At 38.1% G+C, this 18,330-nt stretch overlaps 1 protein-coding gene across 3 annotated transcripts in view; it reads left to right on the top strand.

Moving 5' to 3' along the window:
- Positions 1-18,330, top strand: part of NEB (nebulin) — a 223,338-nt gene that overhangs the window by 27,272 nt on the left and 177,736 nt on the right. For all 3 annotated transcript variants that reach the window (XM_073019680.1, XM_073019681.1, XM_038002139.2), the window contains 16 exons: positions 868-984; positions 3,490-3,594; positions 3,682-3,789; positions 3,887-3,991; positions 4,453-4,551; positions 5,532-5,636; positions 6,575-6,682; positions 6,776-6,889; positions 9,279-9,380; positions 9,475-9,582; positions 9,673-9,777; positions 10,827-10,925; positions 13,264-13,368; positions 13,929-14,036; positions 14,127-14,240; positions 16,669-16,866. In XM_073019680.1, coding sequence (XP_072875781.1) covers positions 868-984; positions 3,490-3,594; positions 3,682-3,789; positions 3,887-3,991; positions 4,453-4,551; positions 5,532-5,636; positions 6,575-6,682; positions 6,776-6,889; positions 9,279-9,380; positions 9,475-9,582; positions 9,673-9,777; positions 10,827-10,925; positions 13,264-13,368; positions 13,929-14,036; positions 14,127-14,240; positions 16,669-16,866 — 1,800 coding nt within the window. The remainder of the gene's footprint in view (positions 1-867; positions 985-3,489; positions 3,595-3,681; positions 3,790-3,886; positions 3,992-4,452; positions 4,552-5,531; positions 5,637-6,574; positions 6,683-6,775; positions 6,890-9,278; positions 9,381-9,474; positions 9,583-9,672; positions 9,778-10,826; positions 10,926-13,263; positions 13,369-13,928; positions 14,037-14,126; positions 14,241-16,668; positions 16,867-18,330) is intronic.

Here is an 18,330-nt window from a genome sequence, read left to right as displayed (position 1 = left end):
CCTTGTGAAGCTCTGTGGAGGCTGTGGGGTGGATGCCTCTGTACTTCCCTTGTGTATCTCTTGTCTTTGATACCAGATTGCCTTTGTTTTCTGAGGTTCGTAAGTGGTAGATTTATCTAGGATTCCTTGAACTTCTGTGGTTGTATTGCCTGAATAAAGGGCTTACACTAAGGATCATGGTGGGAACCAGGATCAGTTTCTTGTTCTAATCCCTGTGGCTTGTGAACCCTGCCCTCCCTATTCTCCCCCAGCACCCCTCAACGTGCTGCTTCTGCCATAGCTGGAATTAAAGGTGCAAATAGGAAGGGCAGAAGGAAAAGCAAGGCTCTTTCTCCTTGCTCCTACCTCCTCCTCCTCCTCCTTGTAAATTGAATACATGTGTGCTCCACACACAGTTGCAGGTGAGGCTTAAAAGGGTGGATTGGTGGTACTTCCAGCTTCCTTTCTTTAGGAGCGTGTTGGCAGATACGTAGCTGGGGGTTAAGAGCTGAGTGAAGGCTCTACAGCAGCAGGTATCTGGGACATCTTGCACGGTGACTATTTGGATTTCTTTCTCTCTCCTATTATTTCTGTGTCTCTCTCTTTGAGGGCAAGGACCATGTGTTCTTTCTTATATTCTGTCCCCAAGCCAGACACAGAATTGACACCCTATGGATAATTTTGAATGAATAAATGAATGAGAAGAAAAAGCATCCTGGAAATGTATGCAGTTTCTCTGCTGCTGTTATGCGTTACTATGAGTATTTTGTTTATAACATGTCAAGCTGCCATTTGTAATTGATTTGTGGAAGTATGTCATATCCATAATAGAGACGGGGACAAAAATAACCCATAGAGTTACTTCATCATTTTATTTCACTCCTACAGGTAAAATACAAAGAAGACTATGAAAAGAATAAAGGAAAAGCAGATTATAATGTGCTTCCTGCTTCAGAGAACCCACTGCTTAAGCAGCTGAAGGCGGCAGGAGATGCCCTAAGTGATGTAAGTATATTTTTGTCAAAACGTGTTTTTAAACCTTAGCTGCAAAAGAGATGAAAATTTTCTCCTTTAATGACTAAATGCATATATAACTTTGCAAATAACGTTAAGGTTATGGAGTGGTAAATTCATTGGAACTATGTAACCACAGAAAGGCATAGTACAATGTGCCTTAATGTTTGTGGTTCTGTGGGGTTAATTCAATGGGCAGGGAAATTCTCATTTGCTTATGAGCTCTGGGCACCTGGGCCTGCATATGGATGTGCTGCTTATGAGCTCCGGCACCTGGGCCTCCACATTGCAGATGTGTTGTGATTTTAACAGAAGCAAGAAACTTTCAAAGATAGATCTTGGCCCCAGAAACCATCATTTGCCAACAACAGAACTTAAAAGATGGCCCCCTAAGTCTTCACAGGACTTTGTAATTGTGCAGTTATTAAGAGCCCAACTAAGCTGTTCAATTTGAAGCATATTAAGCAAATGAGACTGGGCTTGGGATTAAAAGACTAACAGCCTGAGAGAGAAAGAAAGAGATTGAATATGTGATGATTTGAGTTTATCTCTTATGGTTAGGTTTGCATTAAGCTTTCCTAACATTTGTGGATTTTATGTAGCTGTCTGTGTGGGTTAGTTATCTTTTCTTTGTCCCTTGAACTAAGCAGCATAGGAAATATGTGTGTGTGGTTGGGGAGCGGGTGGGGGAAAGTGGCAAGTGAGAGGGTATAAATAGATCTGTCCAAATAGCTCTGCTGGGAAATCAATGGAAAGCACGTTTGCTTTCTTTTAAAAAACCACTTTATTTCAGTCATTTTTCGGGTACAGGTGGTTTTTGGTTATGTGGAAAAGTTCTTTAGTGTTGATTGCTGAGATTTTGGTGCACCCATCACCTAAGCAGTGACACCTAAGACACTATCACGTAGTCTTTTCTCCCTCACTCCCACCCCAACATTCCACTCAAGTTCCCAAAGTCCATTATATCATTCTTCTGCCTTTGTGTCCTCTAGCTTAGCTCTCACTTTTAACTGAGAACAGACAATATTTGGTTTTTCATTCCTGAGTTACTTCATTTAGAGTAATGGCCTCCAGCTCCATTCAAGTCGCTTCAAAAGACGTTATTTCATTCTTTTTTATGGCTGAGTAGCATTCCATGCTGTATATATACCACATTTTCTTTATCTGTTGGTTGATGGGCCCTTAGGTTTATAGCAGCACAGTTGTGAATTATGCTGCTATAAACATGCTTGTGCATGTGTCTTTTTCATATGATTTCTTTTCCTTTGGGTAGATACCCAGTAGTAGGATTGCTGGATTGAATGGTAGTTCTATTTTCAGTTCTTTAAGGAATCTCCATACTGTTTTCCATGATGGTTGTACTAATTTACGTTCCCACCATAGTGTAAAGGCAGTTTAAAGCAGTTTTGCTCTCTAACTGAAAAACATCCTTATTAAACATCTAAAAGACCAAGTTCAAATCTCCGTTGTTGATAAAGACAGGAATATAAAAATATTAAATGTGAATAGCATCATTTACATTTTGAAAAGAGTGACAATAATCTGCTATATCAGCCACGTATTTAAAACTAATCATTGCTTCCTGTTGCTCAAGCTAAAGGTAAATCCTGGCAGAGAAGAAGAGTTAGTAATAACTCATAGTACCAGTTCGTGTGTGTGTGTGTGTGTATGTGTATATATATATATATATATAAAATCTTATTTTGAAGGCTAATTGTGTAATAAGAGATTTTTTATAGGTATAGGAGAAAGAGAGACTGTGTATTTCTCACCTTATATAACTTTTTCATGAAGGTTTGTTTTAAAAAATTAAACAACTTGCAACTGCTCAAAACCTCCGTGTTTGCTGTGGTACTATCAGTGAGGAAAGAGCTTGAGACAGAGAGGGCAGCAGTTCAGAAATACACAAGAATCTCTGCTACTAAGGGGGCCGTGGTCAGAGGTGGTATATTGGTTTCTTAGTTTTATGAGTTTGGAATGTACGAAACTTAGGCTTTATAATAATTGCTAATAGAACAGTCTTATAATTCATGACACTGTGTATTCAATTGTCAGGTTTTTTTCTTTTTGTTTTGTTTTGAGATGGAGTCTCGCATTGTCGCCCAAGCTGGAGTGCAGTGGCGCCATCTCGGCTCACTGCAACCTCCGCCTCCCGGGGTTCAAGCGATTCTCCTGCCTCAGCCTCCCGAGTAGCTGGGATTACAGGTGCATGACACCAAGACAAGGTAATTTTTTGTATTTTTAGTAGAGAGAGGGTTTCACTTTGTTGGCTAGGCTTGTCTCAAACTCCTAACCTCGTGATCCCCCCGTCTCAGCCTCCCAAAGTACTGGGATTACAGGCGTGAGCCACCGTGCCCGGCCTCGATTGTCAGTTTTTAAGACAGTTGACAGGCGATATCTTTTCTTCATCTTTTGTTTAGTGTTAGAAAATGTAAGTGTTATAATCAGCGTGGGAGTGACAGCAATCTACTTTAACTGATTTTTTTTCTTCGACAGAAACTATACAAGGAAAACTATGAAAAGACAAAGGCAAAGAGCATAAATTACTGCGAGACCCCCAAATTCAAGCTCGATACCGTTCTGCAGAACTTCAGCAGTGATGTGAGCAATCTTACTGTCACTCCTTCTGTTAAAAAACAGAACCCATTTTTTCACCAATTAATAAATGAAATATGTTTTATCTTGCAGAAGAAATATAAAGATTCCTACTTAAAAAATATTTTGGGACATTATGTAGGCAGCTTCGAGGATCCCTACCATTCACACTGCATGAGAGTCACAGCTCAAAACAGTGATGTAAGTTCTAAGATGATTGTTTGCTTTTCCAAATAACATTTTTCTTACGGCGTGAATACAATGGCTGCATCTTATGCCTGATTTCTTCTCCTCGTAGAAAAACTACAAAGCAGAATATGAAGAAGACAGAGGCAAAGGCTTCTTCCCTCAGACCATAACTCAAGAATATGAAGCAATTAAGAAACTAGATCAGTGTAAAGATGTAAGTCTGTAGTCTGAACTTTGAATGTGACTGCCTTCCATAGCATCTAGTGGTCAGGATATGTTTAAAATGTTGACACCTTTTCAAATAAAATAAAATTTATTTATAAATAAATAAAATAAAATTTATTTTCAACTAAATAAATTTCATTTCATTGCGAGAAATGAAATCTGTTTTGTAGTAAACATCCTGTTTTCCCCTTGTTGGCATCGCTACATTTTAAAAGGTAATTCTAGCTCATTTTCCCAAAGAAGAGTTATCAGAAACCTGAAGATATAGGGAAGTTTCTCATACGGATGTAAGAGCACTTCTCAAACTACAGTCTAGCTAGAAAAAAATATATTTTATTAACTACAAGTTGCTTTGCTTTGTGGGGCATGAGGTTCTATTTGCTTGGCCTATGGGCCACCTTGGATCTGATAGGTGATACTGCTAAACCAAATGCCTTTGCTTCCCCACAGCACACTTACAAAGTCCATCCAGATAAGACAAAATTCACCCAAGTTACCGACTCGCCTGTTCTGCTACAAGCCCAAGTCAATTCCAAACAACTGAGTGATGTAAGTTCCTCTAACTACCCAGGACACCCAATTATGAGGGATAACATTTCATAACTCTATACATAAAATCCAATGACTTATCAAGTTTATCCAAAAGGCTGAGTAAGTATTAGCAAGTTTAAACAGTATATATTTGTATAAACATATTTCTGCATCTTCTTGGGTGGATAACATTTACAGTGAAACGATTCTGTGAAGGAAACAAACGTAGCTGAAAGCTATGGAAAGAATGTGAGTTCTAGAGTCAGACAAAACTGCCTTCAAATGTTAGCTCTGTCATTGATGTCTGGGTGGCCAAAGATTTAACCCCCCTCTGCCTGATATTTCTCTTTTATAATTTGTGGCTGTTTTGAAGAGTCAGTGAGGGAAGAAATGTGCACTGCACATACTCCGGCCAACAGCAGGTATTCAGTACATGAGTTTCTCTCTCCCTAGTAAGTTTCTGGAAATTGGAATCTCTGAGACAAATTTTATTATATGAGCTTTAAGTGTAGATTTCCAAAGTTGTGTTGAACTAAATATAAAAGTAACCTCAGTAGATTTATGGCCAGAAATGAAGGCTTCAATTAGAGCATCAAAAGCCCTGATGTCTGTGAGAGGACTCTTAATCAGATGAAAGGAAAGTGGCTCTGGTACGTGAGCACTGACAGTAACAAGAAAGACAGGGCGGGGCCCTTCTCAGAACCTACAGGGTCAATTGTGCTACGCAGGGAGGGGAACATGTTTGACAGAGCCACCTCATTCCCTTAGGGTCCTACTATGGTGACAGATGTGATAATAGCTGTCAAGTGTCCCACACACAGGTTCAGTAATGCAGGTGGCCTACCCAAGCTCTAGATGTCTCTTCTGATCTCAACGGTGCTGACATTTACTTTACAAAATGTACCACACATGAATTTTTGTATTCTGGAACAATTATTCTGAACTAATTGGTTCTCTCTCTCTCTCTCTCTCTCTCTCTCTCTCTCTCTCTGTCATAGTTAAATTACAAAGCAAAACATGAAAGTGAAAAGTTCAAGTGCCATATCCCTCCTGATACTCCTGCTCTTATCCAGCACAAAGTCAATGCCTATAACCTGAGTGATGTAAGTTTCTCATGCCCTGTACCACGTGATGTACTGACAACCTGTGCTTTTATTTTGAACTGCTTCATTACAATTCAATGAATGGATTAATGTTAAAAATGGGAAGACCTGTTAACATTTGTGTCATGTTCCTATGCCTCTGCCAATATAACTCAATTCACCTTACAAAATGTGTGTAGCAATCTTAAAGTAGTTTCATGCAATTAGATGATCATAATATGGTATTGTAACCAGCCCTCAGAATGCTACCTCTCATGTATGCTTAATTGCAATTTTAATGGTAGATCTTTTAGCCATATATTCATTTAAATTACACTCTAATTCCTTTATTCCCAGGGCTTATAATGTCCCTTATTTCACACAAATGATACTTATTTCTACACGTGTGAGAACGTTCATGAATAAAGATATAGGGGATTGAAAGGGCAGAAGTCCAGATATCCATTTCTGTCCTTCATTTTTCAAACTTAATTTTATAAAAAAGTTAAATTATCCTTGGGGTTTTCAATTTCTTCAATAATTCTATAAATGAGTACTAAGATAATCTGGCATCAATAAATATTGAAATGATTTATGAAATAACCTTTGCAGAGAACTTAGAGGTCAAATGATGCCTTTATATAATAGAAAAGTAAGTTAATTGTAGAATATTTGTGCTACTCTATAAAACATTCAGTGTTAGGAATCAAATATTAGTATAATAGCTAGAATTAAATTAATTTGATAAAAATTTCTCATGGGGAGTAGAGAAGCCCAATCTTGGAGAATTAATAGCTCCAGCTTGAGAAGAAATGTTTAAAATATGCATGATTTCCTAGACAATATAAAGGGCCCATTTATTTTGTATTAAGACAAGGTGTTTAGTTACCCATTAGTCTTTAAAGGTCATGACATGTGTATCACTTTTGCCAATTCCTTTGCTGAATTTTTCTGTCCAGAATCTTTATAAGCAAGACTGGGAGAAGAGCAAAGCCAAGAAGTTTGACATTAAAGTGGACGCCATTCCCCTGTTGGCAGCCAAAGCCAACACCAAGAACACCAGCGATGTGAGTGTGGCCTGGGGACCTGGGGACCTGGACAGGGTGGCCTCGGGGACATTTCCCGGTAAGTGGGATCTGGCACGTGTGATGTCTTTGCAGGTGATGTACAAGAAAGACTATGAAAAAAACAAAGGGAAAATGATCGGAGCCCTCAGCATTAATGACGATCCCAAGATGCTGCACTCCTTGAAGGTGGCCAAAAACCAGAGTGACGTGAGTGTCTTTGTACTTCACCCCTATTTTCAGACGTAACCACAAAGTTGCTGTTTAATATAACCTTGGATGGACATTAGCCTAACTGAAATCTCAGATTCAGGATGACAAATCACACGTGAAAGCTTCACCCAGGTGATAAAGGAAGATGAACTTCCTTATTCTTGTTGATGCCTTTGATGCCAGTGAATATTCCAAAAGTTTCCTTAATCTCCTTAATGCCCTCTGTTTTATTAGGAGGAAAAATATTCTGGCAATATCATTGTTCTTATTGTTTTTCCTAGAAATGAGCTTAATATGTTTAAGTATAGGGACATGGGGATGTATATATTCACCCAATGCCCTGAACTGATTAAGGTAGTTTGCAAAAATAGAGAGAGAAAAATGAAAAGTAAGGAAATTAGTTGAAGGTCAAAGTAAGAAAAACTACATAAGGCATAAACTCAAAAGCAAAGCATTTTATTTTAAGAAATTTATAGAATATTGATCTTATTTTAAAGACTTTAACATACTTATTAAAAATAAAATATGACCCACCAATCCCATTACTGGGTATATACCCCAAGGAATATAAATCATTCTATTATAAAGATATGTGAACAAATATGTTCATTGCAGCACTATTCACAATAGCAAAGACAAGGAATCAACAATGATAGATTAGATAAAGAAAATGTGATACAGATACACCATGGAATACTATACAGCTGTAAAATGGAATCAGATCATGTCCTTTGCAGGGACATGGATGCAGCTGGAAGCCATTATCCTCAGCAAACTAACACAGGAACAGAAAATCAAATACCTCATGTTCTTACTTATATGTGGGAGTCGAATGTTGAGAACACATGGATATATGGGGGGTACAACACACACTGTTGGAGGTTGGGGGTGCAGGAGGAGGGAGACCATCAGGAAGAACAGCTAATGGATACTGGGCTTAATTCCTAGATGATGGGATGATCTGTGCACACACTCACCTATGTAACAAACCTGCAATCCTGCACATGTACAACTGAACTTAAAAGTTGGAAATCAAACAAAAAAATAAAAAATAAGATAAAACTCTTCACAGAAATTGCTTTCCTAATTCCTAGCAAAAAAGAAATACAGACAAATAATCTTTTCATTTATATTGCTCTAAAGAAAACTGTTAGGTCTTAATGATAAAAGCCAGCTTCCAGAAGTGTTACAAAATGCGTTTTCACCCAGTGCTCAAAGGAATACTCTTCCAGGACTGTGCTTAATTATCTAAGGTTCACCTTATACCTTTTACCTCATTTTGCATCAATTCTCAGACTAATTTTTCTTTTGCTTTCTTTCTTTTCTTTTCTTTCTTTCTTTCTGTCCTTCTTTCTCTTTCTTTCTTTCCTTTCTTTCCTTCTCTCCTTCTCCCTTCCTTCCTTCCTTCCTTCCTTCCCTCCCTCCCTCCCTCCCTCCTTCCCTCCTTCCTTCTTTCCTTCCTTCCTTCCCTCCCTCCCTCCCTCCTTCCTTCCTTTTTTTTCTTTCTTTCTTTTCTTTCCTTCTTTCCTTTTCTTTCTCTCTCTCTTTTTTCTTTTCTTTTCTTCCTTCCTTCCTTCCTTCCTTCCTTCCCTCCCTCCCTCCCTCCCTCCTTCCTTCCTTCCTTCCTTCCTTCCTTCCTTCCTTCCTTCCCTCCCTCCCTCCCTCCCTCCCTCCCTCCCTCCTTCCCTCCTTCCCTCCTTCCCTCCTTCCCTCCTTCCCTCCTTCCCTCCTTCCCTCCTTCCCTCCTTCCTTCCTTCCTTCCTTCCTTCCTTCCTCCCTTCCTCCTCTCGCTCTGTCATCCAGGCTGGGGTGCAGTGTCATGATCTCGGCTCACTGCAATCTCTGCTTCCCAGGTTCAAACGATTCTCCTGCCTCAGCCTCCCAAGTAGCTGGGATTACAAGCATGCGCCATCATGCCCAGCTAATTTTTGTGTTTTTAGTAGAGATGTGGTTTTACCACGTTGGCCAGGCTGGTGTCGAACTCCTGGCCTTGAGTGATCCACCCACCTTGGCCTCCCAAAGTGCTGTGATGACAGTCGTGAGCCACTGCACCTAGCCAAACTCATTTTTCTTTAAACATATTCAGATGAAATATCTTAAGACAAAAACTTGCTTAAATAGCAGCATTGGTGTGCTTTAAGTTATTCAGTCTGAAAAAAATATTAGGACAAGTAACATAAACATCTTTATGATTATTAGCAGATGAGATTATATAAGGCATGAGCCTCTACCACATCTATTCTGCTTTTCTGCTTTGTGGAAAATTGATAGTGAGAAAACATACATTTTGCCCCTTCCGTTAAAGCGTAGCAATGACATGAATGGCTGTTACTTTTTGAGATATATTTTTCTTTCTTTTTGGTTTAATTTCTTTTTCCTTTAACAGAGATTATACAAGGAAAACTACGAGAAGACAAAGGCAAAGAGTATGAACTACTGTGAGACCCCAAAATATCAACTTGATACACAGCTGAAGAACTTCAGTGAGGTTGGAAAAGCCACGGTTATCTCTCGGGTTGGAGGGCTTTCCTACTGTTCGACAAATGACTGTTAACTTGAATTACATTTGTTTTATTTTTCAGGCTAAATATAAAGACTTATATGTAAAGAATATTTTGGGACATTATGTAGGCAGCTTTGAGGACCCATATCACACACACTGCATGAAAGTTGCAGCTCAAAACAGTGACGTAAGTTTGAAGACAATGGTTCATGCCTCACAGTGACATTGTTTGAGAACTATAACAATCATGATCTATTTTTGGTTTTTCTCATTACAGAAAAGTTACAAAGCAGAATATGAAGAAGATAAAGGAAAATGCTATTTCCCTCAGACAATAACACAAGAATATGAAGCAATCAAGAAGCTGGACCAGTGTAAAGATGTAAGTTATCTGCCCTGAATTATCGAAATTGGGCTTGGAATTCTTGTGACATCTAGTGGTAAATTTAGCAGGAGTTTAAATGCTAATATCTAGTGATTAGAAGGAGATAATTACACTTAACATTTTGGTTTTGGGGTGGAACTGGGAAACACAACAATTATGATGAGGAAGGCGATTTGTTACAAAATAATTTCAGATTTTATAGATCTTAACTTCTATGAGTTTATATCTACACGAATTTGGGGCAAAAGAAGGACATGCAGGTTTGAGATAGGTGTTCATTATTTAACAAATTCACTTGAGAAGCCGTCCTGGGCCAGGCACTTTCCTTGGTGCTGAGAAAGACAGGGAAAAAGCCGGCAACCTCTTGAGCTCCCACTTAGCGGAGGAGACAATAAACAAAGGAAGGAGCACAGAAATAAGAAAGATGTCAAACAATGATAAGAAAACTAAAATAGGATGATGACACAGAATTAAAATAGGTCAATGTGTGAGAGAGTGACCGGATGGGCATCTTAGGTTGGGTGGTCACGGAAGATCTAAAACAGGTATGACCAGCCAGGCTAAGGTCAGCGGAAGAGCAGCAAGGAAGAACGGCCTAAGGAGAGAACAAGCTCAGTATTTAAGGAATTGAAAGGATGGGGTGGCTGAAATGTACTGGGGAGGAGGGCAGTAGAAAGAGGTGAAATGGTTGGAGATGAAGGAGGGGATGGATTCTGTAGGGATCATAAGCCAACGTGCAATTGAGACTGAATACCAAGTTCACTAAAGAGTCACTGTAAGGCTTCAGCAGGGGAAGGCTAATCTGGTTGCTGAGTTGCTGTAGGCAGACCAGAGGCAACTTAGGAGGTGGGGATCAAAGGAAAAAGAGAGAGAGAGACAGAGAAGTGAGAATGTAAATGCATCAACTAAATTTTCAGGAACAAAATAGACTTCGTTTTGACCTGGAACCATTTTTTATGTTAGCGTATGTATAACCAAGAATATATTAATACATTATAATGTATAAATACATTATAAATTTCATTTAAGAACATCTTCTTTTCTAGCATACCTACAAAGTTCATCCGGATAAGACCAAATTCACGGCAGTCACTGATACTCCTGTACTGTTGCAAGCCCAACTCAACACGAAACAGCTTAGTGATGTAAGTGCTTTGATTTATGCAAGCGCGGGTGACCCAGAGTGCTTTGCTCATTTAAAATGTAAGCATTTACATGCTTAATCTTCATGGGCTACCATCCCAATATTATTATTTTTCAAGATTTGTTTAATAAAACACAAATGAGGCTGCTAGATTGAATTGTAGCCTGAGGAAAGTTGTGTTAGACAATAATAAAAATAAATATTTTTTAATAACTCACTGATTTTTAGTGGGACTATCTTATGCATTAGGATCTGTCACATGCACACTAAAACTCCATGCCAACTTAAATAAACAGTGACAACAGAAGCATCTATTTGTGTAGGACAAGGCAAATATTTCCTATTCTTGAATTTGCTAACAAAGACTTTACAAAAAGAAAGGGCGCAGTAACAAGACAGACGTCGAACAATGACAAGAAAACTAATATAGAATGATGCCACAGAATTTAAGTGGGATGACATCAAAGAAAGAACTGGATGGGCACTTTAGATTAAGTGGTCAAAGAAAGTCTAAGACAAGCATGGTCCAGTCATGCCAAGATCAGGGGAAAAGCAGCAGTGCTTCTCAGACATCCACATTCATGCAATCGCCTACTGACCCTGTTGAAGAACAGATTCTGATTCAGTAGATCTGGGGGACTCCATATTCCGACTTTCTAACAAGCTCCTAGGTGATGCTGATGCTGTGATTGGTAGGCTACTCTTTGAACAGCAAGATGCTAACATAGCTAAGTCCTAGAGAGTAGTACACCCTTCTCAAGATAGGAAAGTGAAAGATACAGTGTGTCCTACTATAAAATATGTTTTAATGACACAAATTAGCTCATACTCAATTAGTAAAGAGGAGAATGGCATCAGTATAACCCAGAAGTCATTTCAGCTCATGTGCCACTTTTCCGAGCATCTTAATATTTTGTGTTCCAGTAAAGAACAGTTAAACACTAACATCACTGATCTAGCTGAACTCAGCAAGCTGCAGAGAAATACGGTGCTGTATGTGGTCACAGTCACTATCAATCACTCTTCTTATTGGCTTAGGTAGGCAATGGACTCTGCCTTGGAATTATTTCTTGTATAGTTCTCAGTCTTGTGCATTTTTGCCTTTGGCTCCAAAATTAAACAGTCTCATCCATTCTTTACACTCAGTTCCTTGCACCTAACGTCACATTTTAAAACATTTAAATAAAGTTCTGTGTTTAATATTTTAAGTAAGAATTCACAAACAGGTGCAGTGGCTCATGCCTGTGATCCCAGCACTTTGGGAGGCCGAGGCAGGCAGATTACTTGAGCCTAGGAGTTTGAAACCAGCCTGGGCAACATGGCAAAATCCCATCTCTACAAAAATATTTTAAAAATTAGCTGGGTATGGTGGCACATGCCTGTAGTCTCAGCTACTCAGGAGGCTGAGGTGGGGGGATCACTTGAGCCTTGGAGGTGGAGGTTGCAGTGAGCCGAGATTGTGTCACTGCACTCCAGCCAGGATGATGGAGCCAGACCCTGTCTCAAAAATAACAATAATAATAATAATAATTTACATATCTTTTTAACTGTGCTAGCATTTTGTTTACAATTATTATTGTTTTTGTTAGTGCTTTAATTACAGGAGTTCATGTTCTCCTGACACAGCCTAGCAGTGTAGATCAGAAATGTGTTCCCGTGTGTATAACAGAATCTATGCAATGGCAGCGGGCAGCCCAAAGTATGGTTACACAGCAATCCCCCTTATCCATGGTTTTATTTTCCATAATTTCAGTTACATGCATTCAACCATGGCCCGAAAATATGAAGTGAAGTTCATATTTTCCAGAAATTCATAAAATTCCAGAAACAATTCATAAGTCTTAAATTGAATGTTGTTCTGAGTAGCATGAGGAAATCTCACACCATCCCTCTTTGTCCCTTCTTTATCAAGAAGAGTGAAAACATACAGTAAGATATTTTGAGTGAGACAAACCACATCCACATAACTTTTATTACAGTATATTATTATAATTTTTCTATTAGTGATAATCTCTTATCGTGCCTAATATATAAATTAAACTTTATCACAGGTATATATGTATAGGAAAGAATATAGTATATATAGGGTTCAGTGCCATCCATGATTTCAGGCAGCTACTGGAGGGTCTTGAAAAGTATCCCCCAAGGGTAAAGGAGGACTGTGCCACAGTTCCTGAAATAGGGAATGACAGTTTGAATCCTGTGCGAGACTTTGGCTGAATTGAGTATCTCTTTGAGGCATTTTTCTAAAAAGGGCACCAATGCCTTAGCTGTATACGCTGTCCTAAATAAACTCAAAGAAGTTCCCCTGAACTGTTCGAATATCCTTTGTTTTTCAGCTGAATTACAAAGCAAAACATGAAAGTGAGAAGTTCAAGTGCCATGTACCAGCAGATGCTCCACAGTTTATCCAACACAGAGTCAATGCCTACAATCTGAGTGATGTAAGTACCAAAGCCACAGAAGCCTATGTTTGGTGTGCATGAAAAGAGAAAATGTTATAAATGTTAAAAGACAAGACTAGGAATTGTGCAAATAAACAACTATTAAGATTGTTACCGTGTAAGTGGAGCTTTTAAGGCCAAAATGCTCTTAAGACTCCTCCTTAGCTATCAGATTTCATTTTCTATGGTCTCTGTTACCACCAGAAGATCTCCAATTACCCGTCTGCTATTCCCTGGAGTTTTACAACATCTTTCCTGTGTAAATGTCACATTTCACCTTCTCCAAGTGGTTGTCATTTTATAGCATCCTTATATAAATTCAGGATAGCAGAGTGTTTAGAAAGCTTACAGTACATTAAAAAGAGTAGTTGATATTTAGTGGTAGGGAGAAAGAAACTGGATGATAGATAAATCAGTACTTATTCTACAATTTGATAAATATAGTATTTATAGGAGAAGTAAGTCTATACACAAATTTTCAATATATTTTTATTTTTTTACTGGATTATACTGTGTTTAATGTTGTTCTTATCATTCCTTTGCTGAATTTTTCTGTCCAGAATCTTTATAAGCAAGACTGGGAGAAGAGCAAAGCCAAGAAGTTTGACATTAAAGTGGACGCCATTCCCCTGTTGGCAGCCAAAGCCAACACCAAGAACACCAGCGATGTGAGTGTGGCCTGGGGACCTGGGGACCTGGACAGGGTGGCCTCAGGGACACCTGGTGAGTGGGATCTGGCACGTGTGATGTCTTTGCAGGTGATGTATAAGAAAGACTATGAAAAGAGCAAAGGGAAAATGATTGGAGCCCTCAGCATTAATGACGATCCCAAGATGCTGCACTCCTTGAAGACGGCCAAAAACCAGAGTGATGTGAGTGTCTTTGTGAATGTGTCTTGTTTTCAAGATGGACTCCCTGCTACAATGCCCAAGGGTAGTAGTGGGGAAAAGGATTTCATGAGCACGGGCTCTTTCACGTTCACAGAAGTACTGCTGTACTTTAGAATGATGCCCCGGATCGTTGCACCTCCCACATTTGAGGGGAGAAATTACTGATTTGTACTGATATTCATTTCACTTTGAAAAATGTATGCATTAATATTTAATAGAATATTGATTATATTCTTAAAACTTTTGGAAAACACTAAATGTTTTCGTATTTTCTTCTTATTGAAAAATAATTTTTAAAATGATAAATTTTCAAATTGTCTTTACTTTGGAAGACATTTGTGAGTCACAAAAGTCTTAATACAGTATCATTTTTCTTCATTGACTTTAGTAATGAGTTTGGTCTAGATCCAAGAAAAAGACTCCATTGATTATAAACCCCTTTGAGACTCAGATAAAAGATTTGAATCATCTATCTAGAAAATGAACATTTCTTTTCATGCCTTTTGCCTGAATTCTGGTGAACTCACGGGTTCCTTAAGGCTTGTCTATGGGCCATGTGACATTTTCCAGTTAAAATTCTTACTACAGAGAGACAAACATCTACTATTGTAAATTATAGTATATATTGTGTATAAAATGTTTAGACAGTGAATCCCTTAAGAGTGCTGAGAATGTTCAGTATAGCTTGCAGATACTAGTTTTTTATGACGAAAGAGAAGGGTGTTTGTGTCATTTAGTTTTAACCATGCTTTTATATGATGATCTATACATACCTCTTTAATTCATTTTGCATTTATTCTGTCATCACATAGCACTTTAAAACTTCTAATTCTGTAATTTTCTCTAGTAACTTCATAGTGGATTATGTCAGTATGTAGTGCTCACTTATATTACTATCTTGTTCACTAGCTGAGTCTCCTCAGCTCAAGAAGGATATAACTCCCCATTGATAGCACGTGTATTTTTATCTTTTGTTTTTATTCCTATCACAGAACCCAGCAGTAGGCACATAATAAAAGCCCAATAAACATTTGTTAATTGATAGATGACCAAAACATATAGTAAATGAGTCATCCTCATGTAATATCCAGGCAAAATGCTAAGCTACAGATATAGAATATGCATGGCTTTTTAAAAAGAGTCTTTTAAAGTCATTTGGGTCTTTGACAACATTTTATATGTACTGGTATGTGTGTATGTGTCAGCTGGTGTGAACATGAACAAAACAGTGACAACAATTTCTTCAAAATACTTCCACACACCTATTGCTGTTGCAATATTGCTTTATTAGTTTATTTCTAATGACGACAAACTGTTGTTTTCAATGTTGTTGCAAACTATCAGAAAGTTTCCATACTTTATTTTTTATAAACCAGGGTCTCAATTTTATAGTTAAGTAATAAATGTATTCAGTGAAAGTGATTACCCACAAAATGTGAGAAGGAAGATCAAGTTCCCTTAGAAAGCCAAAAGATCAGATCGTTTGCAAAAGGAATTGTTACAGAAGATTTGTAGTGCACATCTGTACTCGACAGCTTAGGTCACTGTCTCTAACACATATGTGACCATGGGGAACTAGGATGAATTGAGAGTTTTCTTAAAGGCAGTGGATCAAAATTTTTCTGTCAAAGTAATTGGTGACCGGATATAATGAAGCTGGGAATTAGACCCAATTAGCACCTTGTCTAGCCATTCCAGGAAACCAGACAATGAAGGGAGCCCTCGAGGCCCAGTCAGTACATTTGGTTTATAACGCTGTATGGAAGGGCCAACATTATTTTAATGGCTCAGTTTCTCAAACTTTTCTCCCATGAAGTCTTTTAACTGCTGCAATCTGAAGCTTCTTTTAAATTGTTGCTCAAATTGAACTTGATATGAAAACAACCTTTGAGATTCTCAGTGGGGCTTATCTCCTGTCAACAATAGGTTAAAAAGCAGTTGACTATCCATTCAAAAATGACTCTATCCAGCCAAGAAACTAAGCCTACGGCCCTGTGTATGAAGTAGTCATTTTCTTAAAATCAAATTGTCATATGGTTTTCATTATAATTAAAAAATGCTTCTTTACTAAAAACTCTTCATAGGTTAAATTACATTAATAATAGTAACACTTCTTAGTGGTCCTTGAGAAACCCTGTTTTAGAATAAAATCATTCCTGTTCCTGACTGAAGCAGAAGCTGTGGCCCATTTTCTGCTGTGACCCAGACAGTTTCTCACTGATCTGAGGTCTGCCCATGTGTGCTTTTGGGGGAATTTCAATGGTGTAACATATGAACACGTTTTGGGGCAAAATAACTACTCAGATGTTTGACTCTTTCTCTAACTTGTATTTATTGTTTATGGAAGATCTCTCTTTTCTGGAAATCCATTGAGGATTTGTGATAATAAATGATAATTTCCTATTCACAGCGTGAATATCGAAAAGATTATGAAAAGTCAAAAACTATCTACACGGCACCTCTTGATATGCTCCAAGTCACTCAAGCTAAGAAATCTCAGGCAATTGCCAGCGACGTTGATTATAAGCACATCTTACACAGTTACAGCTACCCGCCCGATAGCATCAACGTGGACCTTGCCAAGAAGGCGTATGCACTACAGAGCGATGTGAGTAACCAGGGTTTCTGTAGCCCTTCTTTTAAAAAGACAGAAACTGAAATGGGCTTCAAAGTTGAGTGAGGTTTTTGCACCTCTCAGAAGTATCTGCATTGTCGTATGTATGGAAGCAAACGACCCTTGTGGTTCTATAAGAGCATGCCTTTCAATGTTAGGAAGAACTGATCTGGCGTGCACCCCATCACTGTTTCCCTCGAGGAAAGTTATCAACCTTGCTAAGTCTAGAGTCCTCTTCTGTAAAATGGAAATAAATCAAAAACATTGTTTGGAGGATGTAAATGCGTGCAAAATACTTAGCATGGTGCCAGGCCCTGGTGAGTTCTCAATGAACATTCAGTATCTATCATCACTATTATCATAATCATCACATTCATCATTATCAATGATCTTTACACAGATTTCTATCTGAAAAGAAATATATAATTTAACATAAATATTTGTAATAATGGTTTTTTCTGTAGATCAGAGCTTCTTTAAGCAAATTAATTTGTCCAAACTCTGCAACTGAATACTTCATCCTAACAATTCTATTTTTTAAAATGTGATAAAATACACGTAACATAAATTTACCACCTTTGCAGTTTTCAAGTATACTGTTCAGTGGTGTTAAGTGTATTAACATTGCTGTGCAACCAATCTCCAGAGCCTTTTCATCTTCCCAAACTGAAATTCTGTATTCATTAAACAGCAACTCCCATTTTCCTTCTTCCCCTAGCTTGTGGCAACCACCTATCTATGCTCTGTTTCTAAGTTTGACTAACCCTAGATACCTCATATATGTGAAGTCATACAGTATTTATCTCTTTGTGATTGGCTTATTTCACTTAGCAAAATGTCCTCAAGGTTCATCCATGTTGTAGCATGTATCAGAATTTCCTTCCTTTTTAAGGGTGAATAATATTCTATTGTATGGATATGCCACAGTTTATCTGTTGGTAGACATTTGGGTTGCTTCCACCTTAAAGCTATTTTGAATAATGCTGCTATGAATATGGGCATGTGAATATCTCTTTGAGATCCTGCTTTCAATTCTCTTGGATATAAACCTAGAAGTTGAATAGTTGGATCACATGGTAGCTCTATTTTTTATTCGTAGAGGAGCCACCATACTGTTTTCTGCAGCGACTGCAAAATTTTACATTCCTACCGCTAAGAATTCTATAGTATGCATTGTTATTCTACTTGTTATTAGTTTGATTTTGTTATGTTTTTTCATCCCAAATAGATCATAAGCCTCTGAAGGGCAGGAACTAAATGCTTTCTTGATTTTCCATTCTACTTAAAAGGCCCAGAGTAAAAACAACGGTTTGAATTTTGTATCTAAAATGTAAATTTTTGGTACCACCTATGCTCGGACAACAAGAGTAGCTCATTACTTTAATAGCATCAAGTAACTGTGCCTCAACTGGGACCAATTCCAAATAATAACCGCTCTCTTATGCAAATTAACAAATG

The sequence above is a fragment of the Chlorocebus sabaeus genome, chromosome 10, assembly GCF_047675955.1.
Source record: "Chlorocebus sabaeus isolate Y175 chromosome 10, mChlSab1.0.hap1, whole genome shotgun sequence".
NCBI lineage: Eukaryota > Metazoa > Chordata > Mammalia > Primates > Cercopithecidae > Chlorocebus > Chlorocebus sabaeus.
Note: the sequence above shows the minus strand (reverse complement) of the source record. Positions and strands in the feature narration are given on the sequence as shown.